Genomic DNA, 26,008 nt, shown 5'->3' with positions numbered 1-26,008 from the left:
GGTCCCCGCGAGGTGGAGATTTAGGGGTTCTGAGGGGAATGCTTCCCGGTAATGGCATCTGCCAGACACTCATCACATGCTCCTCCAGCAGCGGCCCTGCCTTTACGAATGCTGTTCTATGAAAACGGAAAATCTCAAAACAAGGGGTGGACGTTATTTCAGAATCTCTGCCTGTAAAACTGGACTCCCTCCTTGGGCACCACCTCCCGGAAGGGTATGTGCGGACAGACGTGCAGAGCTCTGGCTGTTTGGCACGGGGACTGCAGGCAAGGCGAAGGGGAATGCAGACAGTGTAAAGACTCAGGAGCCACGGTCAATTCTGGATGACCCTAAAATTGAAAATACAGCATCTTGAAATTATAAAGTAAATGCATGGTTCTTTTTGTTTTTAATATAAAAGGCAGTTTTAAAAACCCTACACTGTCGTATTTTGTGCAGAAAGGCAGGGCATCAGGTGGGGAGCGCAGCGCCCTCTCCGGATGTGGATAGGGTCCCGGGTACCCACAAAGTGGAGGCGATCGCACACTCTAGAGAAGAGGAAACACTGATACGACTTGAAGAAATGCCCGACTTCCTTGAGGACCCAGGAGAACCCCACCCACCCATCTGCCCTTCATATTCAGAGGACTCCAGTACTTAACTTCGTATCTCCTGCCTCCATTTGCTCAGAGATGCAACTGTGGGTTGCGTATCAGTTCCGTGTTTGAGCCTTTCCCAAATCTCTCTCCCCTATGACACACGTCAGCTCCAGTGGGTGCACGTGGAGAATCTAGCCAACCAATTCTTCAGTCTACATAATGGGAGGGCAGCAGGGCTTGATCCGAACGGGCTTTCAGGTGCTTGAGAGTTCGTTCCCTTCTTGGTCCCATCCAAGACCGCCACGCACCCGCCTGCCGAAGTGTGATCACTACCCAAGGAGTCATCTGAAAAGGGCCACGTTACACAGCAAAACGGCTGTGTAACGTTAGCACGCGCACAGCTTGCTCAGGCAGGTCTCGAGTGCCAGGGAGAGGAGCAGCGGCTGTCAGCTGGGAGCTCGGTGTCTGTCAGGAGGGTGGGGCTGCAGCTTCTCACGCCCTAAATACCATTCAGTTAGGAGAGTGATTCAGATTGCACAGGCTGCACGTGTTTACTCTCTCTTCATATCACATACTGTACTGTGTATGTATGTTTTTTAATTTTTACTTATTTTTTAAAGAAAGAGAAACATCTATTTGTTATTCCACCTATTGATGCATTCATTGGTTGCTTCTGTATGTGCCCTGACCGGGGATCAAACCTGCAACCTTGGCGTATGGGGACGATGCTCCAATCCATTGACCCACCTGGCCAGGGCTGGTAATGTGTGTATTAGCAGTGGAAGAAACAGCCAGGACTGACCCACTCCAAGTCTCCTAGGAGAGTCTGGACTCTCCATGATTACTCCTACATTCCTGACTTTTGAAAGTTTTGAACTATTTTTTGTACTTGAGAAAGTACGCGCACATGGTAAAATAAAAATAGATTCAGTGATTATGTTTCAACGCAAATCACTTCACTTTGTTTGTGTCTTCTGCCTCTAGTTGGTCAAGATGCTGTTGTAGCTCGAGCTCTCCCAGACCCCTCTCTGAGCCACACATCAACTCCAGTGGGTGGGCCCAGGGAGGCCACGGAACGTGTCCTGAGGTCAAGAGTGGCGAGCCTCTGGGAGGCTGGCAGGGCTGCGCACACCGCACCTGAAGCCAACAGTCCGACCCGCTACGAGTTTGGTCACTGCACTGAGTTCTCCGTCCAAATCTACCCTCTACTCATGACAGCTTACATGGTGACAAAGTACAGGAATGAGTGAACAAACTGTGTGTCTGTTCTTCTCATAAGCTATTAGCCGTTAAAAAAGAACATTTCGGCAGATAGATGAAAGATGAGTAAGAGGGAGAGAAGGAGGGGTGTCGAGAAATGGCAGGATTTTAGAGCATCGAATTCAACTTCCTCATTGTATAAAAGGAAAAACCAAGGTCTGGAAAGGCTGGGGAAAGGTAAGAGCAGAGAGAGGGACAGTGTGAAAGAAAGATAATTGCCTAATAACTTAAAATAATAATAATTGTTTCTATAACTCATGTTAACCCCAGGCAGTGCTGGGTTGGCCTCAGCATCAAATCACAGAAAAAAAAAGTCCCACAGAAGAAATGTAATTAACAGCAATTCAAGTCTTAGCTTCTCCATAAAACACCAGAGAGTACATTCTTGATGCACATCCAAAGATCTTGAAAATCTTCTGAGGGCATTTTCCTCACGTTACTAGCAATGAATTCCTCTAACCCAGGGTCCCCAGCCCCCCTCCCCCTGGGCTGGGACGCTGCTCCATCACCGCCCGAGCTCCACCTCTGTCCCACCCCACCCCGGTCCGTGGAAAAACTGTCTTCCACAAAGGGAAGTCCCTGGTGTCATAAAGGTTGGGGACCGCTGACCGTTTGCAACCGTGCTCTTCCCCGTCTCTCTAGAGCCCCTTAAAATTCTTCCCGACACCCAGGCCACACACCCCTTTCTCTTCTCCTTCACACTTTCCTATATGGATTGATGTAACCTTTCTGATTTTTCTTCCTCGCCACCCCACATCCTGGAACCGAAGGCAGACCTGCGCCCACAGAGTGAAAGACCCTATTAGCACCGAGGAGGAAAGAACTTCCAAAGTGAACTCCCCCATGGAGACAGCATAACAAAACTTCCGAGCATCAAGGTGAGAGAGAGAGCCCTAGAAGGGACAATGGGACGCAGATTACCTGCAGAGATTCCCATCAGCCACAGCGCTTGCAAGAAAAGCATGGGACAATAGCTTAGAAATGCTGGGGAAAAATAAATTCAAACTCACAGTGCTATGACAAGCCAAACTAACCCTCAAGAGAGAGATCTAAGCACACTCTCAGACACGGAAGCCCTCAGAAAACTCCGTGATCCACAGACACCCTCTGGAGGAGGCGGGAGGGAGGACAAAAGAAAACCTACCTGAGGACACACTCCAGCAAGAAGGAAAACGAATCCAAATATAATAAGAAGGCGGAAGAGAACGTATTTGCGTTTTACTTTTATACCTAAAAAGTAATTTTTGAAAAGGTTAGAGAGCAAGGAAGGTAGGATACACTTGAATTCTTTCCTTCTATTTCCATTTCATTTTACCTTTCTATAATGTCATTACAGTTTATGAAATGCTTTCGGATAAATTGTCGGTGGCCAAAATCACAGGACCTGCAAAAAATATGTATATATACATAGTATATATAAAGTGTGTGTGTGTGTGTGTGTGTGTGTGTGTGTGTGTGTTGAGAGGGACCATATTCGGGGCCAGTGACCACCCCAGTCAAACTTGGAAGTGCCTGCCCTGAGTGCGGAAGGCAGGCGTGGCCTGGAAGCCGGCTGCCTGGGACCAACCCGTCTTCATGAATGACAATGACAGTGGGTCGGGGTGGTGAACTTCCGAGTTAGCAGACTGATTGTGTCTCATTCTGCTAAAACAATCCGTTTTAAAACAACCAGTTTTGGGGGTTTTTTTTTAGCAGACTCTGCTTCCTGACTCAGACTAGACTGTGCACTGGTCGAGAAGCAGATGAATGGAGGTAAGAGGCACACACCTTCAGACCAGCGGGCTGCTGGAAAGGGACTCACTGGGGGTCCGGGCCATGCAGTTGGTGGACGCGAGGCCGTGCGGCCCTGCGTGGGCCTGCTACTGAGAGCTCCTCGGCTCCACGAAGCCTTCTGTGGAGAGGTTCACGGTGCTATTGCCCATGTCATTTGCTATGAATTTAGGGCTTGGAATCTCTCACTTGAACTTTTTGACACCATCCCGGTGTGTGTCAAAAAAAGAGCAGCTGCCAAAAAGCAAACATTTTCCTGTCTCTAAAAATAGAGTGCTGGCAACCCTTCAGGCCCCTGTGCCAAGGCCTGGCCCTTCCCAGGATGAACAATAGGTGGCCCGGCTGAACCGGGGGCACCGAGCCCTGCCGGAGGCGGAGGTCCAGCCTGGGGAGCCCGCCAGGGCGTGTGCGCAGCCGCAGTGCTAGAGGCCAGACAGGGCCCTCCCTCCCCCAGCCAGGGCCAGGTGTGGCTGAGAGGGGACGGCCTTGGGTTACACCAGAAACCGTGGCCCGGCGGAGGGAACAGACCTCCCACCAGCCTCTGCCTCCAGAGCACTCCGGTGCACAGCACCAGACCTGAGATCCTGTCCCGAGAAAGCTCCCGGGGAAGGAAAGTTCCATAAATTTCCATCCACATGCGCCACTCAGGGCTGTGCCCGTCACCTGTCAGAACCCCTCGTGCCCGGCTGAGGGCCCTCACCTGCTACACGCGGCCCGACGAAACCACCTTAGCGTCCAAACGCCATGATAACAGTCACCGTTCCCAGTCCAGTCGCCTCCAAGCTCGTCCGCCACTCCCGCGGCACTTGTTCAGCCCCCGCTCCTCGTCATTAGGGCTCGAATCTCCCCTAGACCGTAAGCTTGGCTTTTTGCTGGTTTGGGAGTGAAAAGGGCTAAAGGGGGGTAGGGAAGAGGAGGGACTAAATTTAGCAACTGTTTGTAGGCACAGTCACTCCATAAACATGCTTCAGTGGAACGAGCGTAGGGCCACCCCAGATGACGGATGTCACTCACCCGAGTGGCACATCGTAAATACGACTGAATGAGCCCATTCTCCTGCAGAAGCAGAGTGACGCCTGTTTGCACTATAAATATTTATGAAGTCACGGTCCTCACAAGGCTTTGTTTTTCCAGGTAAGTAGACTTTAATGAAAAAGTTCGGCAGAGCTCTTCCTGCAATTACGGAACAGACACTGTGGCTTTTCCATGGGTAGTCGGTGGAAAGGAAAAGAAAAAAGTGTTCCACGAGGCTGCTGCGTGGAGATCTCATTTACCCCAGTCAAGGTTCATTCTCTTTCAGAAAGTGACAGCCCTCGCTCGGGTGGCAGGGACAGCAGTCCCATGCAGCCCAGGCCTGGGTAATGAGGAGCACACAAATGGGTCCTTGTCACCCAAGTGCAGGCCCCTCCCCCACCTCTGCTGGGAGAGGCTTGCTCCATAGTGCTCCCAGCCCTCTAAGCCTGTCTCTTGGTAACAGGAGAAATGTACCCCTCGCCCCGTTACTAGACTCATTTGAAAAGAATTTTCAGAATGTGAGGATGTGGGCCTGGGCGTCTCTCCGGGTGTCTGAAGCCTGCCAGTCCTGTGATTAGTTACCTCTCCTGACTGCATCAGTGGCAGCACCCAGAAACTCGCCCGAGGGTGAACCGCTTCTCTGCCAGGCACCCCTGCAAAGAGCACACACCTGGGGGGCCTCCGCCGCACTGCCACACCCCTCCCCTCCACGGCACTGTGACAGTCCCGCCACCTGGAACTCGCGGTACATGCTGATTGTCATGTCCGTCTGCAGCTTCCATGTTACTCATCCCTTAAATGCACCAAAAACCCTTGCCTGAGTCCATCAAGCCTGTTTCCTTCCCAGGGATGGCCTTCTGCCCAGGCTCCCACCCCCTCCAAACCTCAGGGTGGCCCCTGCTATGTCAGGTTGAACTGGCCCCACCAGGAAACGCTGCAGATCCTTTGGCTCTGGCCTCTGGGAAGTCTTGTTTCACAAGGAACAGAGTCTCTGGTTTTGCGAAATGAGTCACAGGCTGCCCCGACCAAGCTATCTGGGGAGGCCAGGCTACCATGTATGGTCTGTGCTCTGTGCCACCCACCACCTCCCCGTGTCGGTCGGCGCTCTTGGCCAGGACAGCCTGAGTCAGAAAACTCAGCACATTCCTCGGGCGTTGGAGAGTCTTTCCTTGTTATTACTCTGCTTTTGTTTTATGCAGCACCTGGTTTCATTTTAAAAAACCCAAATAAAATCTCATGGTCAGGGCTAGAGTGAAATGGGGGGTGGCAGCAGGGGTGGGGGAGGAAGGAAATAAAGAAAGAGAAAAGGGAGCGAAGCCTGGGTGAGGGGAAAGAAGAAAAGGCTGTTGAACTCCCCACACAGGCAAGACCCACAGCCAGACAGGGAGGGAGCCACAGCGAAAGGGGCCCAGCCGAGCGGATAAACTACCCCAGAACGCAGCGTGGTCCAAGTCCTTTGCGCTGCGTGAGATTAAACGCTCACGTCTCAGACTCCTCCCCAAATTAGGCCGCTGTTCGGAGTTAATGCTTCACTCGTAGGCCACGTGATCTTCCCGAAGCCCCACACTCTCGAAGTCTCTTCCGTAAGCAGACAGGCTTATTTTCAGTGCATTTTAAAGAATTTTCCAGTGACAAACCTCTATGGTTCTAGGAACCTGCCTGTTCCCTTTTTTCTTGGCCCACGAGCCCCAACCCAAGCGTAAAGGACTGTTTTTCCACGAACCAGCATTGGTGGTTTGCCTTGGGGAAGGCGGTGTCAGGGAATGGGCACAGCAAGGCGGAGGTGCAGACACGGCCGCAATGCCTTTCCGTGGCCAGGTTATTTTGTAAAATCATCTGCAACGCTGCTCACATAGATTTTTAGAATTAAAATAGAATTCTAATTCTGTTTTCTGCCTTGCATTCAGTTAAAAAAAAAAAAAAACCCGAATGAATAATAACCATGGACATGGAGAACTGACTTTCTTGGAGTGGCAAAGCACATTAATTACAGTGTAAGACCAGGACCATCAGGGACTAGACTCAGCTGGAACTGAGGCCTGGGACTCTCTAACCGCCGCTGGCCGGGGCACAAATCCCGGAGGTTCCCGAGCGGCTCTGGGGCTGCATTTTCAACGCACAGTTTGGCGAGCTTAATGGAAACCATACGAAGGGACCCGGGGAATGAGACCAGATGGCTGGTCCGGAATGTGTTTTGCCTAACCTGGGCTCAAGAATGAGAGTCAAACACTAGCAGTGTCCCCCTCCCCCCCGCCCCCCCCCCCCGCTTTGGGGGCTGGGTAGGGGTGGGGGTGATGGTGCGGCTTTTAATTACCTTTTCAATTCAACAAGAATCGTAAAGAGGGGGACAGTCTTGGTAAAGGGGAGCAAGTGGAGCCCTGGAGCCGGAGACAGCAGGCGGGTGGGCGGGGCTGGGGAGGAAGAAGGGGCAGGAGGCAGCTACTTTCGTGATCACACATGGGTCTGCCTCCCCTCCTGGGCAGCAGCTGCCGGGGCCCTGCGCTTCCCTGGATGGTGGCGGTGGCGGGGTCCTACCCTTCCCCGCGCGCAAGGTCTCCGAACCTTGGCCCTCGCTCTGCGCAAAGGAGGGAGCGGATCGTAGGGGGCGGGCACCGGGAGAGGGGGCTTTGTGCGAGGAGGAGGAGGAGGAGGAGGAGGGAGAGGAGGCAGGTCTTGGACTGGGGTGGGGAGGATCCTAGGGGGAGGAGGTGGGAGAGGAAGACCCGGGCAGGGGGCGGAGCCGTGGGTGGGGCGGGCTTCAGGGACGCGTGGAGGGGGCAGCCTCCAGAGAGAGCCGGGGCGTGAAAGGGCCTGACTCACTCTCCCGGACCCCAAGCTCCTGCTTCCGCTGGGACTCGCTCGCCCCAGCCTGCCCTACCGGCCAGTTTGCTTCTCGGCGGTGGCGCCTCTCTCCTCCCTCGGAGGACAACCTGGCCGCAGAAGGCTGCGGAGCTTCCGAGCCTCTGCCCTGGGTACCAGTGCGCCTTTCTCACGGCCCTGAGCCCCTCCTGGGCTCCCGGATCGAAGGACGGGTTTTTGACGCTGGAGCCCGCCGCTGTCGGAGCCCCAGCACGGTTTCCGTGGTTCTTGCAGAAACGTGGAGTGCCAAGTATTTATTTTAAAGGAAAATTTAATAATGATGGCAACAATAACTTTTGTCCCCTCTTCCAATTAAGAGGGGAGAAAAAATGAGGGACGAAGGCATTTGAAGCCCAGGGAAGGGTCCGAGAAAGCCACCAGCCAGGTGCACGTGCTCCAAGGCCCTGTCCTACGGCCGAATGGCTGATGAGGCAGACCGCGGACCTGCAGCTTCGTGGCTTTGTTTCCCACTCAGCTGAGCGACTAGAACGGTCCTCCCAGACTGTAAACGTAGTATTGCTCCGCATCTGAGTCTTCAGACGAGCCACCCTTGCTTGCAGAATTACAGGGCACCGGAGGCTGGAAGAAAATGACCTGGTTGTCAGCCCTCGGCCAAACGGCAAAGGTTGCTTTCTGCGCGGAATCGGGAATGCAACGGCCAGACCTCATTCATGAGTGGGAGTGGGGCTTGTTCCTGTTTTTTCTCTCAGTGCCTTCTACCTTCCTAGTTCATCTGTCCTGCCTCTGCCCCCAAGGGCGGATCCACGAGAGGAAAAGAGGAGAGAAAACGAGGCAAGAAGTCCTGGAATCACTAACCAAACTGCCCACGGTTCCTCTACTGTCCTTTACCCATCATCCTTCAGCACCAAGAATCTCCCCACCGCGCTCCCCTCCTGTTCCTTTAGTCTGCACCCTGCTGGGTGTGATGATTTCTCCCTTTCACTCTCACTCACATCATGACCTTCTTGAAGACCAGGCCCAGAAACATACATATGGAGAAGCTGGCTGCTGGAGGCATTAGACACCAAGCAAATACTTGTTAAAGTGAGAATATTCTTAATGATGGTTCAAAGTTCCATTCAATCCCTGCTTGCGGCTGATGCAAAATTTGCACATTTTACATCTCAGTGAATGTTTTCCTCCCCCAAAAGATGGTGTCTGTTAAAAAAATAAGATTTTGCATAATTTAGTAAACAGAAAGTCGTGATTTATTTTTTGGTCAGAACTGTAGGCCCAGTGTTCCCCAAACAAGTGCCTCAGACGAATATTGGGGTGTTTGTGATGCACAGGCGTGTTCTTTTAGTTTGCTGGTGCAACGCCACCAATTTGTCAGGAATTGTTGACTTAAAAGGCGCTACTGTGGCATAGAGGATTCACTTTAGGGGAGGGAGGGCCAGGGAAGCACCTCCAAGAGAAAGGCAACTGTTCCCCAGAACAGCTGCGGGCTCTGGCAAGGGAATTGCTTGGCCCCAGTACAACTCCACGCGGCAAGACGGATTTACTTAATTTAACAAGAGTTAATGATTCTCCCAAGCAGCTCCCGGGAGGCCGGCTCACAGTAAATATACTTTCAGGAAATCGCCTTCCCTTCCTAGAAGCATATACCGACTCTGCAGTGAAGGGTGGTCCCTGGCTACCCGCACACTGGAATTTTCCGTAGCCGGCCCAGCTTCCAATGCCCCCAAGTGACTCCCTCCACAGGCTGCCAACTCCCTGCCTTCCCGGGCTTGAAATGCCACAGAGGAAACTTACCAGGCCCTACAGCAGAAAAATTAAGAAAAGTGTACCATTTCTGGAAGGCCAGTATTAACTAGACCTGGGAACCAAGAGGGCTGTCCACCCCCTGTCCCATTAACTCAGTGTGTCAGATCAGCTAGTCAGTGTCCATGGATTCGCATTTGCCCCAGTGATATCTCTACATAACTGGTGGTTCTTGTGATAATGCTAGGTGGCTCTTTAGTAATATTTTTTATTTTAACGGCCAGGTTTTCTTTTTTTCTGATACACATAACCAGCACACGAAACCCACAGTATTGCAAATGCAGGGTTGAGCGAAAGTAGGTTTACAGTGGTGAATATGTGAAACACAGCGTTGTTTTCTTGTATTTATTCATGATTGTATTATTTTCCACACGAACAACTGTAAACCTGGTTTTGCCCCACCCTGGGTTGAATTACTTAGGATAAGGCTGAGCTGCTGTTGCGTTAAGTCAATGTAGAGAAATCTTAATAAACTAAGGCTGCAGGATGGCCAAAAGGAGCTGCAACGTTGGCACTGAATCAGGGGAAGTGAGGAGGGCACTTGGGGAAACCAGTTGCTATTCTCTCAGTGGGTTCTCTTGGAGTCGCTGCCAGAACTCCGAGGCATAAAAAGAATCTTATTTTAACACGCTGTTAAAAAATTGCTGGGTTTTAAAGAAGTCCTATCAGGCAAGACAGAGCCATGCAAGGCCACGGACAGGAGATGTGGGGGGCCAGCGTGGGGCCCCAGAAGCGTGGATGGTCTGAGAACTTAATGCCTTTTTCCCACGAGGCAGGATCCAGCAAACACACATATCGCTGGTGAAAACTGGGGCAGTGCAAGAGAAAATCCCAACCCCCTCTTCAGCTTGTTTCCAAAACAGCTGGGGAGCTCTGAACAAGACGTGCTCACAGTGCTTGAAGGAAGACCGCTTCTCAGAACGGGCTGTGGGCCTGTGGGTCACTCGATTGTAAATTAGGGGTCACCCACACACCAACTCCAAACGCACACACGCCAGCACCCTCTCTGCCACGCTGATGGGCAGGCACACCATCGACACCACCCTGGGGATCCACCGCTGGTGACAAGCACAAAGATTCTTACACGCCTCAGGATAACTGTCCTCTGCCGACCGTACTTCATCGGGTTCTCAAAGGCTGGCCTCTTCATTCTCACATCTAGTGTGAAAAGACAGCCAGCCAGTGTGTAAGTGCTTGTGGTGAGCAGAATGGTCAATGGTGTGAACAAAGGACAGGTACCGACTCCCCTAACCCATGTGCAATCAGGAGTTCCCAACCCTCATGGTCATAGCCCCTGCCTCAGACACCACCACCACCGTTTCAAGCGTTGGCTCTTTTTCAGAGCTGCCACTGGCAGACATCTTTGTGGGACTCCCCCCCTCTTTGAGGTCTGCATGCTACCACCCCTACTGTTGGGACAAGGACAATGAAGTCCCAAAGTGGTGACAGGAGGAAGAAGGCAGAGATGCAAAAGACCTCAAATGGCTCCCGACTGGGAAAGGGATGAAAATGGCAGGTGAAGGTCATAATCAAAAGCAGGAAGGACGTGGACATAAAGTGACATTTTGGGGTAGGACTTACAGGACTTCCCATGACTTGGAGGCACTGGAGAAAAATCACCCCACAGAACTTGGTGTGCCTGTGAAGAAGAAAAATAAAAATAAATAGCAACCACTTTCACAATAGAAATTCAACCACATTCCTTTGCCAGCATTGTTCTCCCCACTCGAAAGGCACTTGGGTGCTGCCGCCAAAAGCCACCGTTATAACTGATACTAACGGTGAGACGGAAGGACAAAACTGGAGATGTAATTTATAAAGTAGGATAGGCGAAAGGGTACTACCCTAGTATGCAAGCAGCTCATCCACATCAATAAGAAAAACTAAACACCCTAATAGGAAAGCGGGCAAGGGAAATGCATCCCATCAATGCATATTATTCATGGATTCCCTACTTGTGAGTTTATCTGCAACCCCGAGTCAATATTCCCGGCACGTCTGAGGTCTTTGAAGGGCACGCACGGGGTGGTGAACAATCAGTCACCTGACATTCACCTTCTCAGTCAAGGTCGGACAAGGGGACACTTTCCCTTCTTGTTTCAACGCTCATACTGTAAACAAGTGACCTTTCCACGACCTCTTTAGTGTCCCACTTTCTGCATTTTTCTGCTCTCCGGTAGGGCTTTCACTGTTTAAAGTGCACCCCCGCCCCCACCTGTGGGTGGCTGAGCGCTGGCTCCTGTTCTTCAGTGCGAGAAGGCTGTGCTGAGTCTGACCGAGAAAATATGCGTGTTAGATCACCTTCGCTCAGTCGTGAATCAGTAATATATGCTAAATAAGGTGTCTTTAAGCAGACACACACAGTATACAAATTCACGTATTGATCAGTTGATGAAAACGCTGCAAACAGAAGCTCCTGGGAGCTGGACCCTCACTTCCCCTAGCGCGGCCAGGTAAGCTCTACCAGTAAGTGGTCGCCGAGAGACGTGGGACTCACCACTCTGTGCCTGACGTCCAGCGACTTGCTACAGGGACTGGTTAGATGGGGGAGCAGCCCTGCATGCAAACAAAGAGGAAAAAGCGGGCTTGAGACAGTGTTAGAGCGCAACCCCTTCCACTCCCGGTTAGGCTGCATCAGCACATTGCGCTCACACCGCTGACTTCCCGTGAGAATCTGACCGACAGAAAAGTAGGAGTTGGTCAGATGAGACGACACTAACCGAGCATTCCTTCAGAGGGAACGTTCTGGAGCGTTTTTGCAAGGGGTGAGGGTAAAACATTTTTTGTATGGTACACATTTCAATTTTATTTTAAAATAGAAAAGGGTACTGAGAACAGCTAAGGAGACATTGAAATTGTGAGACTATCATAAAAAAAAGTTATCGGAACGATTCCATTTTCCGTGCCCTTTGCTCTTCTCTCTGAGGTTTTCCTGGAGTAAGCCCCCGACTGGGTCCCAGGCTCCAGTGAGAGGCTGAGCCTCCGGGCTGGGAATGCCACTAGTTTCTAAGCATTTTTTTCTCCGCCCTTAGGTGGATCAGGGCATCCAGAGTGGGCTGGAGGTGGGTACTTCCTTTTCCCACGGGGAAGGCTGGGGTGGGCGGAGCCGGGTGTGACCCTTCTCTGGGTCAGTTACGCTGTGACAACACCCTGGCAGGTGAGGTTCTGGTTGACAGGTTTCTCCTGAGGGCTGACCTTGTGAAGAACACCGTGTCTGGGATATTTCAGAATAGTTCCTTTCCCCTCCTTCTTCCTGAAACACAAAGGGGATTTTTCTCTGATATTTACTCTGGAATCCTGGTCCAGTTCCTGGAGGTAAATCTTACAATACCGTCGGGCCTCCCCTAGGCCTGGGTCCCCTGGCGTTTTTAGCCCCCAGGCTTGTGCATGGCGAGCCTCCAGCGGGCTGTCAGTCCCAGTGCAGAGAGCCCCACGCTGGCGCTGGCAGCTGTGGCGGTGCCGCCGCCGCCGCCGAGTCTCGGCTCCGTGGGGCTGTGATTCCCTGTGTTTGCATGCCTGGCTCTCCAATTTTGGGGACAGTGGTTGGCCCTGGACCCATGCCTCTCTTGAGGACCCAAGAAGAGCTGTTGATTTTTCAGTCTGTTCAGCTTTGTGCCTGTCGTTAGGATGCAGTGGTGGTGACTCTCAAGATCCTCACATGCAGGACCAGAAGCTGGGCCAAAGAGTTTTCTGCCCGGAACATTCGTCCATGAGACACAGCTTATACTCATGTGAGAATCAGAGGGAGCCAAGACCGTGCCGATTTTTTCCTCAAGGTCTGAAGCAGCTCTGGTGTACATTTTAACAATTTCATTGAGGTAGATAACATTTTAAGTGTACAGTTCAATGATTTTGGGTAAATTGATCAAGTCACACGACCATCACTGTAATACCACAAACTAGTACTTGAGCGCGTTCATTAGCCCAGTGAGATCCCTCGACCCACTCACAGCTCCTCTCCTTTACTCTCCCCAGGCCCAGAAAATGACTAGCCCACTTTCTTCCTCTGCAGACCTGCCTCTACTGGACGTTTCAGATAAATGAAATCATACATTAGGTGGTCCCTCTTGTCTGGCCTTCTTTCATTTACCATGTTTTGGAGGCCCATCCACAATGCAGCTCTTTCAGTCATTTGTTCCTTTTCATTGATGAGTGGTATCTTACTAGACGGGTAGACCGTGTTTTGTTATCCGCTCACCAGCTGATGGACAGAGAGGTTATTTCCGCTTCCGGCCACTATGGATAATGCCGCAGTGGACATCACGATAAGCCTTTGCATAGACACATGTGTCCATTTTTCTTGGACAAATACCTAGGTGTGGAATTGTGGGATCCTGTAGCACATGTAGGCCTCACTTTTAAAGAGAATGTCAATATGTTTCCCGGAATGGCTGTCCTGTTTCACAGTCCCACCACCGGTGAGTGAAGGCCCCAGTCTCTCCATGTCCCCACCAGCATCTGCTGCTGCCGTCATGACAACAGCCCCACTTACAGATGTGAGGTGGCATCTCCCTGGGATTTTGGTTCACATTGCCCCAGTGACTGATCACGCTGAGTTCTCTCAAAATTGTAATTTGATTAAAGTGAATAAAAACTGATCAAAGAAAAAGGGGTTTTTCCTGGCATAATATGATGGGGTCTGGTCATTAGGGATGAGTCACGGGAAAGGAATAGCGTTTGTCAAATACTCACGCTTTTTAAAACAAGGCATAGCTTAAGCTTAAGTCAAATAAAGAGTTCAGCCCTGGCTGGCGTAGCTCAGTGGATTGAGTGCGGGCTGCGAACCAAAGTGTCTCAGGTTCGATTCCCAGTCAGGGTACATGCCTGGGTTGTAGGCCATGACCCCCAGCAACCGCACATTAATGTTTCTCTCTCTCTCTATCTCCTTCCCTTCCCTCTCTAAAAATAAATAAATAAAATCTTTACAAAAAATACTGTCTGCCTTTCTCATAAAAATAAAAATTAAAAAAAGAGTTCAACAATTATTGAGTTAAATTCAGAAAGACCCACTTTGTCATACCTATGGTAAAAGCAGGTGGGTAAGTTTATCTCACACAATTAGCTCTGATTATTCTGTTGGCCATGAATGCTGAGCCTTTCACAGCTCTACTAGGCCTTTATAAACCCCATGGGCCTGCCAGAGGCTTTAACTAGTTATTTGTCACCCTCTCATTCAAGAATTATATGATAGTCATTAATTAATACATGAAATGCTACTATAATATTAAAGTTTTGTAGAAACTCATCTTGAGGCATTCGGTAGGCTACGGAGGGGAAAGAGGCATTAGAATTTTTGCACGAGGGATTTACACACTCACATCCATTTTCCGGCCACACTCAGTCATTTTTCTAACTGAGCTGGAAATGCCTCTCGTTTTGTTTAGTCTGTTCCTGGGGAGGAAGGAACACCAGCAAGATCACACACGCTGGAGTGCGGTGAGCTAATGATGTGTTTCCTTGCGAGTTCACGGTTGATGAAACGGAGCCCACAGTGCAACTTGACCTGAGCGGTTTCAGCTGACCTTTTAATTAAGGACGTTTAATGTTATCCTCGTTTGGGTATCCACCTCCCTGCTTCCACTTCCTAGTCCTGAAGCTGTAAACGAACTGGGTGATTCTGAAAACAACAGTGTCAGCAGCTGCCAACGCAGTCCACCTTCAGGCAGTAGGCCCTTACACGTCATGCCCACCTGGTGGAAGGGATGCCACAGGTATTCGGTTTTTAAATTATCGAGAAAGCACGTGTGGGGTGGTGAGCTTCCACCCTTCCGGAATCAGAGAAGCTCGAGTTTGGAAGTATCCTTCGGGGTCTTCTGATCCTTTAGTCCACCTCCTGGGTGTCTGTCACAGTGTACCTCTCCCTGCGTTTGAGATTCAGTTCCCTTTTCATAGACTGGGGAGAATGGGGTCTCCTGCCTGCCCATATCTGAGCTCCTGGAACACAACACGTAAGGTTGGAAAGCGAAGACAAACCATTCGTAACCTTTGTGAGGACCGTGGTCTTCCACTGTGTGCACGCAGAAGAGGAGGTTCAGATCAGAGCTTCACTGCCCTTGCCCTGGCGCCGTGGGCAGCAGAGGGACCCGAGAGGCATGCACTGCTGGCTGGCACAAGCGTCTCCAGGGATGTTTTCTGAAGATAAGGGCCTGGGGCTTTCACCGCGTTTTTTAAAACCACCTCAAAAATAGGAGGTGTCTTAGAGAGCAGCTAACCCCTGGGACAGAGGATAGAGAACCCTTTCCTGGCAGATTTTTAGGAACCAGGCATTTAATGATCTGTATAATAGGTTTTTAAAAAGCAATTCTATCTATATTGAGTTTCTTAAGTGTGGTAATGGCATTATTGTTCTGTAAGAGAACATTCCTACTCCTAAGAGGCACACGCCGATGTAGTTAAGGACGTGCTGTTATGATGTCTGCAATTCACCCTCAATAGTTCAGCCAAGAACTCCACACCAGCATCAGCAGAGAGAGACTAAGGCAAAACTGCGCATTAACAAATGCGGCAGAATGCTTGCGAACCAAGAATCCAGGTGAGAGTGGGTGAGTTCTGATTGTCCTGTTCCTTCGACTTCTCTACGGATTAAAGCCTTTCTTTAAGTTGTGAATGAAAGAACGGGGCATCCGTTCATCTGCCTTAACCTCACAATCATAGGTTGAGGAGGAGCGCTCTGACCGTGTTTTATAGATGGCCAACATGCAGCCGGAAAAAAAGATGAGGGAAACCAGCCTCCGCGTGGCAGTCAGATCCGAGCCAAGGGCAGGCCTGGGAACAGCACGTCGTCCCCATTTTCATGGCCTCCCCGGCTCACCCCAGCCCGCTCTGCAGGCAGCCGAGTGGTGTGTTCATACAAGCCCGCTGCAGTCACCGTCGTGCCCACCACAGTGCTACCTGGGACATTCGCGGGCAGAAGCCAAGGCAGCCACCTCCTAGTGGTTGTTACGCTTGGACAGTCAAGTGCACACGGAAACAGATGGCATCTTGTGACCTTCTTAATCACAGGCTTGGCTGCCAGGGTTCCCTTGTGTCCCATCTCTGCAGGGAATTTGGAAACTGTTGCCTTAGACTGGAATATTTTCTGGCAGAGACATTTAACCATTTATTAGACTGTTTCCTAATGCAAAACAGAGACTACAAAACCGAGTTCCCAGCACCTGAAAGGGACATTGGTATTCCTGAGTCGGAGGCAGGCCTTTCTGGAATTCTCCAGAGTGTGCGGGCAGTCATCCAGCGTGTCTGTCATTATTCATGGGGTGGGGACCTCAGTCCTGGCTAACTGCTTATGACACTTTCTGCATTTACGGGTAGCCAGTGTGGGCTTTTTCCCCCCTGTAGTTTAAAAGAGATGTGTGTGCTTCCCACAGCGAGGCATACGAATTAGCCTGAAAACACACCAAAGCCAGCATTTGCAGGCCCCTCTGACGTGACAGCCCACACCGGGAGTGAGCATGGGAACCCTGCAGTGAGTTCAGCCTGTTCTAAGTCACCTTGTTCCCGTGGCCATCAAATTCCACAGTGACAGTTGGAGGGAGGAGGGGGAAGGAGGAGAGGAGAGAGGGGGAGGGAGAAGGAGGAGGGAGTAGGAGGTGGAGAAACATGAAGTTTACAACTCAGTAGAGCCAGGAAAATTGTATTCTGGCAAAGAGTGTACATGAAGAAAACTGTACTTGAACAATGATTAAAATAAAATTAAAAAAATGCAAAAAAAAAAAGAGTGTACATGCAAAGGTCCTGCGGCAGGAAATGGCTTACCGCTTTCAAGTTATTAAAAGAAACTACTGTAATTGGAACAGAACAAGCAAAACTGAGCAAAGGCGCACCATGGGGCTGGAAAGAGAGGCAGGGTCACATTCATGAAAGAGTTAAAAGGCCTTGGTGAGGAATTAGGATTTTCTTGCCAGTGCACCGGGAAACACAAGTGACATCAACTCCTTCATGCTCTAAGATATCCCTGTATGAAGACATAATTTGTGGGGCAGTCTGGTGAGTTTGTTTCGCTTTTAAAAATCTTTCAAGGTTTGGAGGATGCTTCACAGAGAAATGAAAGTGGGAATAAAGGAAGAGAAGAAAAGCGATGTTAACAATGCACACAAACGCTCTCGAAGTAACGGGACAAAGCGTACAGATGCTGCCCTCCTGGAGTATCAGAATATCAGAATACTGGAAGGGTTCCTGTCGATATTCTGCTAGACGCGCCATCCCTGTGGGAGGGTGTACACCACGGAAGCAGTTCTAGGTAGCTGCTTCAGGCATTCAGAATCTGTCACCTGTGGTTAGGGGCTTTCCCAAGGAGATCTTAACATATGTGGCCACCTCTGGGCATTGACGTGGTCATACTACTCAGACCCTTTTCCCTAGTACATATGCATCTCCCAGAACAGCAACAGTAAAAGAGGCCAGTGTAGTCGTTTGCAAAGGCAACCTGGGCTCATCTTAGAGGGCTGCAGGTGTGGCCCCAGGTAGAGTACCAAGAACAAGAGAAGGGACAGGGATGGCCAGTGAGTGCTGCCCCAGCTCAGCCACAGTCTGCACTCCACCCAGCTCTTGCTTCTGCTGGAGAGAAGCTTTCAAAGTGAACAGAACTTGCTAAAATCTACTTAGCAGAGTGTTAGTGGACAGTTGAGTTATTTATCAATTTCCGTTTGCTGTACTACAGCTTTATGACACTTGGTTTTTCTTTTTATCAGGTATTGCCACAGGAAGGGAGAGCCACATCCAAGTTAAACAACTGGAGAGAAACTGATAGTCAGGCAAAAGGAAAACCACCTTGGAGTAGGCAGAACAGATACAGCTGAGCTCTTTGAAAGGCAGGTGTGAGAAGGAATGAGAACTGTTTTGCTTTGATGAACGGGAATCACACTGAAGCCCCGCCCACCTGATTTGCATACCGACACGAATGGATACATTGCTGCAAAGAGACGTTCAGCAGACCACGATCTTTCTCCCAGCGGTGAGCAAAAGTACTTAGGTGGCTCATGTTGACGAGGTGATCCTTGGCTTCAGGTTTTAACCCCCTTCATTAGGCGCTTCTAACATAACAATTAAAGTTCATGATCCAAACGTTCAATGTGAAAACTGAAAAGCAGCACAGAAGGAGTTATCATTTGGCCAAAAACAACATGGTTCTGCCGTGATGTGCTGTCACCTCTTGATGAAGCGAGTACAGTGAAGTCCTCACTGAACTCTGCGCATACAGGTTCTGCGACTTCAAGGGACACGACGGAACACAAGACCAATTTTGCTGAAGGCTGATGCATATAAACAAGAGTGAGTCCCTACAGCATCTCACGGACATTGTAAGGAAACGACACTGACCAAAACCACCTTATCTGAGGACCTGCTGCCGCAATCAGTTAAATGACAACGGCCATTTGAGGAGTGTGAAGAAAGCGACACAGGTGAAATCTATTAAGCAGTCATCATTATGGACGTATGCACTAATGTCATTTCCTCCCACCACTGCTTGCCCCTGCAAACAGGACAGCACGGGACATCAAAGTCGCACCTGTCATACCATGGTACATTGCTGCTATTGCTGCTCATGAGGCCACCCCTGAAAGAATCCCACCCATCGGGCTCCAGACTGCTCCTGGCCACCCAGGCCGGAGGGGATTGGCGGGCTGATCAGAATTCTGAAGGGCACAGCCAGAACACGAATGTGACGGGGTGTGCTTTGTGCTCCTCAGATGGGACGCCCTGCCGCCTCAGCTCACACTGAATGATGGGCCCAGGCTGCTGGCCTGCCTGTGCCCCAGCCCAGCCGTGTCTCCCGCCCGCGCAGTGCGTTTCCATGTCACGTTATTCACTGCACAGTGGAGAATGTCAGTCTTTCCCGATTCTAACAACTGCACGAATGGCCAGCTGCCCTATGCTTGGGCCCCAGCCTCCAGCGGACTGCAAAAACCCACCTCAGACGAACTGCTCTCCTAAAGCCCAACTTTACTGTGAAAGCCAGCAGACCGGTGATGGTCCAAGGCAGCTGGTAAAGACCTTCATCTCCATCACTGAAGAAAACCCCACAGGGCTGCAGGGTCGCTCGGTTCACCTCCCAACACACACACACACCCCTTAAACCTCTCAGTACTGCAGCGAAAAGTACTACTAGGAGATTTCATAAAGTGCCAAACAATCCTAATGTGAGATGACATTAGTCTTACCAAACCTTCCAAGGGTTAACCCCGAGAGATAGAAATTATAGGAGGAAAGCCTGTTGCTTCTTCCTCAGAATCGGAGTGTGTGGCAGGGGGCCCTGCTGCCTCTTCCCCGGGGCGGGGTGGGAGGGTAGTTGGCGCTCAGAAGTGGGAACCTGTCCTCAGAAGGAACCCACTTCTGAATTCTTTGGCACCTGGGTGGAGCCTGGTGACCACTTCTCCTGCTGGAACGTGAGCCTAACGTGTGTGTCATTTCTACCTGCCAGATAGAGACGAAGGACTCTGGGGTCCCAGGGGGATGGTGGAACCCCAAGATGAAGACAGTCTGTGCCCTTAAATCTCCATGTGGAAGGTCTGCTTGCAAACCCTTTACCTTGGCCTTTAAATGAAGAAAAAATATTCCTCCAGCGGGAATTTGGAGGTTTACCTGTTACCCCAGCCAGCCTTATCCTAATGTCACTAAAACAGGGTGGAAGTGGTGACAGATGAGCAGGTGTCATTGACTGGCTGGTGGCTTATAGCTTTGTTTCTCTTCTTAGATCCTCGACGTGCCCAGTGAAGCTCAGGTGGCACGACCAGAGCTCGAGGCTCTGGCGTTGTTACATTTGGGAAAAACTGGAGGAGGATAATTTTGCCCTCACATAACTGTCATCCTTCGGGGCAACAGACCCAGAGTAGACTGTGTGGGAACGTGGAAACCATACGACCTGAATCAAGAACCCAGGAGTTACACTGAGAGTAAACCTGCGCAAAGGGCGATGCTGGGAGCCCACAGTGCCGCACTTACCTCCAACACCTGCTGTGTCTTGGGGACCAGCCCTGCAGAGCGTGGGGGTGCAGGCGGAGCCGTTTGGCGATGATATCCTGAAGAGAGCGAATGGAAAAATGAGTTATAAGTTTACAGGTTTATATATCACGGCCTATGAACTTAGAGGGATTTTCATTCATCCGTACGTTTAATTTCTTAAACTTTTGCTTCCTCTCTTGCCCTTTCCTCACTCTCAACCATAATCCCACACCCGAGCACATCAACCCAGGTTGGACTCACTGTCTTTAGCGATTTGTTTGTCCCCTGGTTTGTCATAAAAGGCTAACGTGTTCCAACTTTGTACGTGAAAACCCAAGCATTAAGTTCATAATTGTTTTAAGAAGATGTATGAGCCTTTTCTCTAGGGAGTTGTTTTCAAAATAAGTGCTGTGGATGGAATAGAAAAAATTATAGTAATCGTGTGGGGTTCCCAGTACAGCTTAGAATGTCACAGCAGTGGAATAACTTGGGGACACACAGAGGTGTGTCTGTCCTGCGGAACACAGCCGTAGCTCAGTCTCCCTGAATCCAGATATGACTAACTCTCTTTTTTTTAAGATTTTATTTATTTATTTTTAGAGAGGGAAGGGAGGGAGAAAGAGAGAGAGAGAGAGAGAAACATCAATGTGCGGTTGCTGGGGGCCGTGGCCTGCAACCCAGGCATGTACCCTGACTGGGAATCGAACCTGCGATGCTTTGGTTCGCAGCCCGCGCTCAATCCACTGAGCTACACCGGCCAGGGCTTTTTTTTTTTTTTTTTTTTTTTTTTTGATTGACTCTCTTTTTAAGCAAGCCGGGGCTTTGCGGGGAGCGTGGCGTATTTTCTGTCAGATGGACAGAGTCGGCACGTCCGGAGCTCAGCATGACGGTGGCCACTGTCCCGGGGCCTCAGGCTGCGGAAGGCAGGGTGTCCCAGCTGCAGGACCTGCTGCCGAGGGTGTGAGGTACGGGTTTTCTTGTTTCACCTTTCCCACTTAGCTCCTGAATTCATCTGGAAGTCATCTACCAGGAACTGAGAATATTCCAGTGAAGCTGGTGTCAGGTGGCCAGGCTGCAGGAAGAGGTTTTTTGCCCTCTCACACAGCGGCAGCTCCCACTGTTGTCTGATGCCAAGAATCACGTGGAACATGGGTTAAGCAGATTCATTGATGCCTCCTGGTCAGAATTTCAAAGGGGAGTGGCTTGAGAATCGTGGTTTTCAACAAAGTGGATCACTGTCATGGCCAAGCACCTGCAGGAACCACTGTCCTCAAGAACCGTCAAAGGGACAAGAGTCAAGTTTCAGTGCCACAGACTCTGCTGTCCTCACCACAGCTTTGCAGTTTTCCTTGAAAACGCTCCTCAGATGGTTGCACACCTTTGGTTAATTTCTAGAGTTTTTTTAAAAGTTGATTTTTGCCCTGGCTGGCGTAGCTCAGTGGATTGAGCTCGGGCTGTGAACCAAAGTGTCCCAGGTTCAATTCCCAGTCAGGGTACATGCCTGGGTTGCAGGCCATAAATCGCACATTGATGTTTCTCTCTCTCTTTCTCCCTCCCTTCCCTCTCTAAAAATAAATAAATAAAATCTTTAATAAAACAGTTGATTTTGACAGTTTTTTTCCAGAGTTTTTCTGCTTTTATGGAGGAGTGGAGAGAGACGTATATAGATCCTCCCTCCCTTCTGAAAGTCCTGTCCTTCACAAATTATTATTATAAAATGTACGCAACATAAAATGGACCGTGTCACTACATGGAACCGCACACCGTAGCAGCATTGGGCTCATTCACAATGCTGTGCAACCACCACTACTCCTTATTTAGCCCGAAAGACCTCACACAATATACGATCTTAAACCGTATTTGATTAATGAATGAATAAATGAATAATTTAATAAATAAAGCATGGAGGCTCGAAAACTTATACTTGAAATGCCATACTTTTGTCTGAGGAATTGCAAAATGCAACTCCCCACTTATTCGAACCTTGGCGGACAACTGGGACGGGTGCGGACATTTCGTAACAATTCCATACCGCACTCACCCACGCTCTCCCCAGGGGGGAGGAGCTCTCTCCCTGCATGTTTATGAATCTTACATATTTGCTGTCAAATCTGATTCAGAACCAAAGGACCAACTCTGCACAATATGGGTGTTCAAAGCAGGTGGTGAATAAAAAGTATTGTTTTGTATACTTTAATATTTTCCTGATGACACATTTTCAGTGATCAGTCAGTCCCCACTTCATCCAGTAATTCCCCCTTGGACCATTTTGATTTTATAGTAGTGTAAAAATACCTCTTTATAGCCTTTCAGAATTTTAATCAAAGAGCTTTTGCTCCTAACTTAAGACATTTTGTCCTTGGTGCTAAAATTAACCAAGGGGGAGGGGGTCAATGGTGATAGAAAGAGATTTGACCTGGGGTGGTAAACACACAATAAAATAGACAGATGATGTATTATACAATGGATACCTGAAACCCATATAATTTTATTAACCAGTGTCATGTCAATAAATTCAATAAAAAATAAGTTTAAAAAAGAGAAAAAGAAATAATGAAATTTGCCAAGAAAAAGATTGAGAACAAAAGTGAATTTAGAGGATAACCCGTACTTTCAAAACTAGCTGAATCCGCCCTCCTCCTCCATCAGTAACCCCCACTGCTTCTCAGCCTAGAACAGAATGAGCTGTAGTTATGCAAAGGATGCACTTACATTTCCGAAGTTCCAAAAAATAAAGGTAAAGATAAACCTCTCTGGCTTGTGTTTTTTTGTGGTTTGCAGTGTCACAGGGTGCCTTGGTGACACTGATTCACACCATGATCACCCTCTCAGTAGGAAATTAGTTCAAGGTTCTGTACATTTTCACCAGATATCATATTTCCACATTTTTCCACTTATTAACTACTTTTTCCTGTTCCGATGAGTGCATGTGTTTGGATGCCAGCTTTCAAACTGTTTTCGGAGAAGACCCCAGCTGCAGTTGAAGATTGCCCTGTCTGGCCAAGGGATGCCTCGAAATTCACAGAACTGGAGAAGGAACTTTCCAAATGAATTGACGTGTCAACATACTTGAGAGCTTTTAAAGACACAGATATGGCTCTGGCTGGTGTAGCTCAGTGGATTGAGCATGGGCTGGGAACCAAAGTGTCCCAGGTTCGATTACCAGCCAGGGTACATTCCTGGGTTGCAGGCCATAACCCCCAGCAACCGCACATTGATGTTTCTCTCTCTCTCTCTCTCTCTCTCTCTCTCCCTCTCCCTCCCTCCCTTCTCTCTCTAAAATAAATAAATAAAATCTTTAAAAAATAAATAAATAAATAAAAGACGCAGACACTGCAGTTTGTTGGAATAAATCGGACAAGGCATCCAACTGAGTACTTTGGAGACATCTTAGCTTTAAGCATGGGTTTGATAATGTGGAAAGCCTGGAAGGCAACGTAACTAATATTTATTAGGATATCATTTGAGTTAGTCCTCACATCTCAAGTCGGAGTCTCTAATGTGATGTGATTTTCACATCGATTTCCAGAATTTGGACAAGATAGTTGACAACTAACATACAGGGTGGCATATTTCATCAGGGGTCCTCATGTTTTTCTACATCTCCACCGACGTTTTCTGCAGTTCTCTGATAATGCTGTGGATGAACCGCGTCTTTCCCTCCGCGCACCCCCCCCCCCCCCCCGCTCCGCAGAGGGGGCTCCTGCCGTCTCCGCAGCTCAGAGGAAACCTGCCTCCCCGAGATCTTTCCCACAGCATCCTTCCCTACCCGCCCCCCACACCCGCCGCGACCCTGATAGCATCTCCCTCCCTCATGCCAATTCCTTATTTCTGTGGTTTCAGTTACCACATTAAACTGAATTCTGTGTGTGTGGGGGGGGGGGGGGTTAACAGCAGGCTGGACTTAGGGTAAACATTCAGAAACTGCCTGTTGGGCCCCAACACCGCCTGCACCAGCTAGACATTCCAAGGCGCAGCAGAGGGCGGGGCTTTCGGTGGAACTTCCTCGTGCTCTGGGGGCATTTGGTTTTTTTCAGCTGCAAGTGGAAAAACTAGACAAGAAACAAAGTAAAAGGCTCGGGAGAGCCTTCCCTGAGCAGAGAACACAAGATATCCACAGTTGAATCAAATACCCGTAGTTTGATGTTTTCAAGAGTACGGGATGATAATTTTACAAGCACTTGAGAGACGACCAATCATTTCAGCGGATAACTGACATTTAGCTCTTCTTCCCGCTGGCTGACATTTACAACCGGAAAATACGCGGAGAGAGGTCTCGGAAGTCCCTCCGGGTTTACAGTGCCCTCCTTCCCTATTAGCATTCTTGTCTATTTATAGCGACATGCCCAGGTGCAAACTACAAAGCGATCTTACTGGGGACGCTCAGGCTGGTGCTGTCCCGCTTCTGAAGAAAATCGGCCACCTGCGAGTTCCTCCGGTTCTTTTCGCCGGTAACTGCCCGAGTACGTCGTTGGAGAAGAGGCTGACCATCTCGTTTCATTCTGCCAAGACGCGCCAGCCTTGTGCCTGATCAGCTCGAACTCCTGAGAAGTCAGGGGGCTGAAGGGCAGAAGGATTTCTGGAGTCAAGTAGAAGTAGTGTGACATGGCTACGGATGGCCAGCTCCGAGTCACTTTGCAAGCCCTCTGCACGATGAAGAATTAATTTCCTTGTAGAGGCGAGAACCTAACTGGGCTCATCAAAAGTTGCCAAGCAACAGGTCAGAAAATTCCACAAATACGACCGCCCTCCTGCCCCCCCCACCCCGTTTTAACTAGCAATTTTATAAGTTGTATAACTTCCTGGCCTTTGTTCTAAGCAATATACTGTTACAAATTAAGGGAGGAAAGCGGATGGCGATCGCTTTTACAAATGAAATCGTGAGTCCTAATGATGGCTGGTTTAAGAATGCCAAGCATTTGTTCCCTTCAAAGACTGGCCTCCAAGGGTCTTCAGGAACATGAACCGCTGGTGACATCAACAATAGAGGGTGACTCAACCTGTGCTATGTCACAGAGCAATGGTGCCTAAGCTAGCTGACCGTGGCGTCAGCCCACGCCCCATCCCCCTCAACCTGCCCCTGAAGATTCTGATCTAACTAGCCTGGAGTAGGGCCCAGGCCTTGGTGTTTTTCAAAAGTTCACTCCTGCAGAATTCCAAAGAGCAGCCAGGGTTAAGAAGTAAGGTCATTGAAATGCCACTGTGAACCTTGTTTAGGTTGAGAAGTCAGAGCATTCCATCTCTTACTCACGTGATTTCCTGCGTCCTTCGCTAATGATTAAATCTAGTTAATGCGTTTGCCTGCCTTTCTCTGCGTTCACAAACAATCCCCCGGCAAATAGGAAGAGATCTTTCAACATTCCTCCTTCCTTTAATCAACCCTTGGAGCGTAGGTCGCAACCCTTGTGCTTAGGCACATGCCCTGTGGAATTCTTATAAACACAGATGCCATGCCTCCCCCAATCAGCCACTCTGTGAGTGGATCTCCCAACGGCATTAAAACGAAGAAAAGGAAACAGAAAGAATCTCCACAGGTGACTGGATCAGCACCTATGGGACACGTGAAACATGCAGAGGACTCAGCCCCACCTTCACAAACTCCACACACTGTAGTATGTGTAGTCTGAGGAAAAGGCCAGAAACCAGTCTGCTCATATCGTCAGGTGGCTCTGAAGCCACTGACCTCTGAACACCAGGAGTACTTGCTCCAGGGGCTGAATCTAAACAGCCTCTCAACGCAAGGCTGACACACCATAGGGTATGTCTCTTTGAGAATAACATTATTTGCGAATAATTGCTAATATTTAAAATTAGGAGTTTCTTTCCTT

At 49.6% G+C, this 26,008-nt stretch overlaps 1 protein-coding gene across 2 annotated transcripts; it reads right to left on the bottom strand.

Annotated features, from left to right (window-relative positions):
- Nucleotides 1-7,738: 7,738 nt before the first annotated feature.
- On the bottom strand, nucleotides 7,739-20,267 carry C8H4orf51 (chromosome 8 C4orf51 homolog). Of its 2 annotated transcripts, XR_004904579.1 has the most exons (5): nucleotides 20,181-20,267; nucleotides 11,740-11,798; nucleotides 10,824-10,881; nucleotides 10,327-10,400; nucleotides 7,739-8,060 (listed from the first exon to the last, which is right to left on the bottom strand). XR_004904579.1 is itself a non-coding variant. In XM_036031851.1 (4 exons), exons 1-4 carry the CDS (start codon nucleotides 11,875-11,877, stop codon nucleotides 7,965-7,967), a joined length of 366 nt encoding a protein of 121 aa, XP_035887744.1. In that variant the 5' UTR covers nucleotides 11,878-11,881; the 3' UTR covers nucleotides 7,739-7,964. The 2 variants fall into 2 exon arrangements, 1 of the variants encoding a protein (XP_035887744.1); XM_036031851.1 differs by lacking the exon at nucleotides 20,181-20,267 and having other exon boundaries at nucleotides 11,740-11,881.
- Nucleotides 20,268-26,008: the final 5,741 nt, after the last annotated feature.

This window comes from Phyllostomus discolor, chromosome 8 (assembly GCF_004126475.2).
Source record: "Phyllostomus discolor isolate MPI-MPIP mPhyDis1 chromosome 8, mPhyDis1.pri.v3, whole genome shotgun sequence".
Taxonomy (NCBI): Eukaryota; Metazoa; Chordata; class Mammalia; order Chiroptera; family Phyllostomidae; genus Phyllostomus; species Phyllostomus discolor.
The sequence above is the reverse complement of the archived record's forward strand: the minus strand, read 5'-3'. Positions and strand labels throughout refer to the sequence as shown.

Coding starts and splice junctions, on each gene's coding strand:
- C8H4orf51 (XM_036031851.1), bottom strand. CDS start 11,877: ATGCAGCCTAACCGGGAGTGGAAGGGGTTGCGCTCTAACACTGTCTCA. Junction 10,401..10,823: donor TCCAAGTCATGGGAAGTCCT/GTAAGTCCTACC, acceptor TTTTCACACTAG/ATGTGAGAATGAAGAGGCCA. Junction 8,061..10,326: donor GGACAGTTATCCTGAGGCGT/GTAAGAATCTTT, acceptor ATTTTCTTCCAG/CCTCCGGTGCCCTGTAATTC.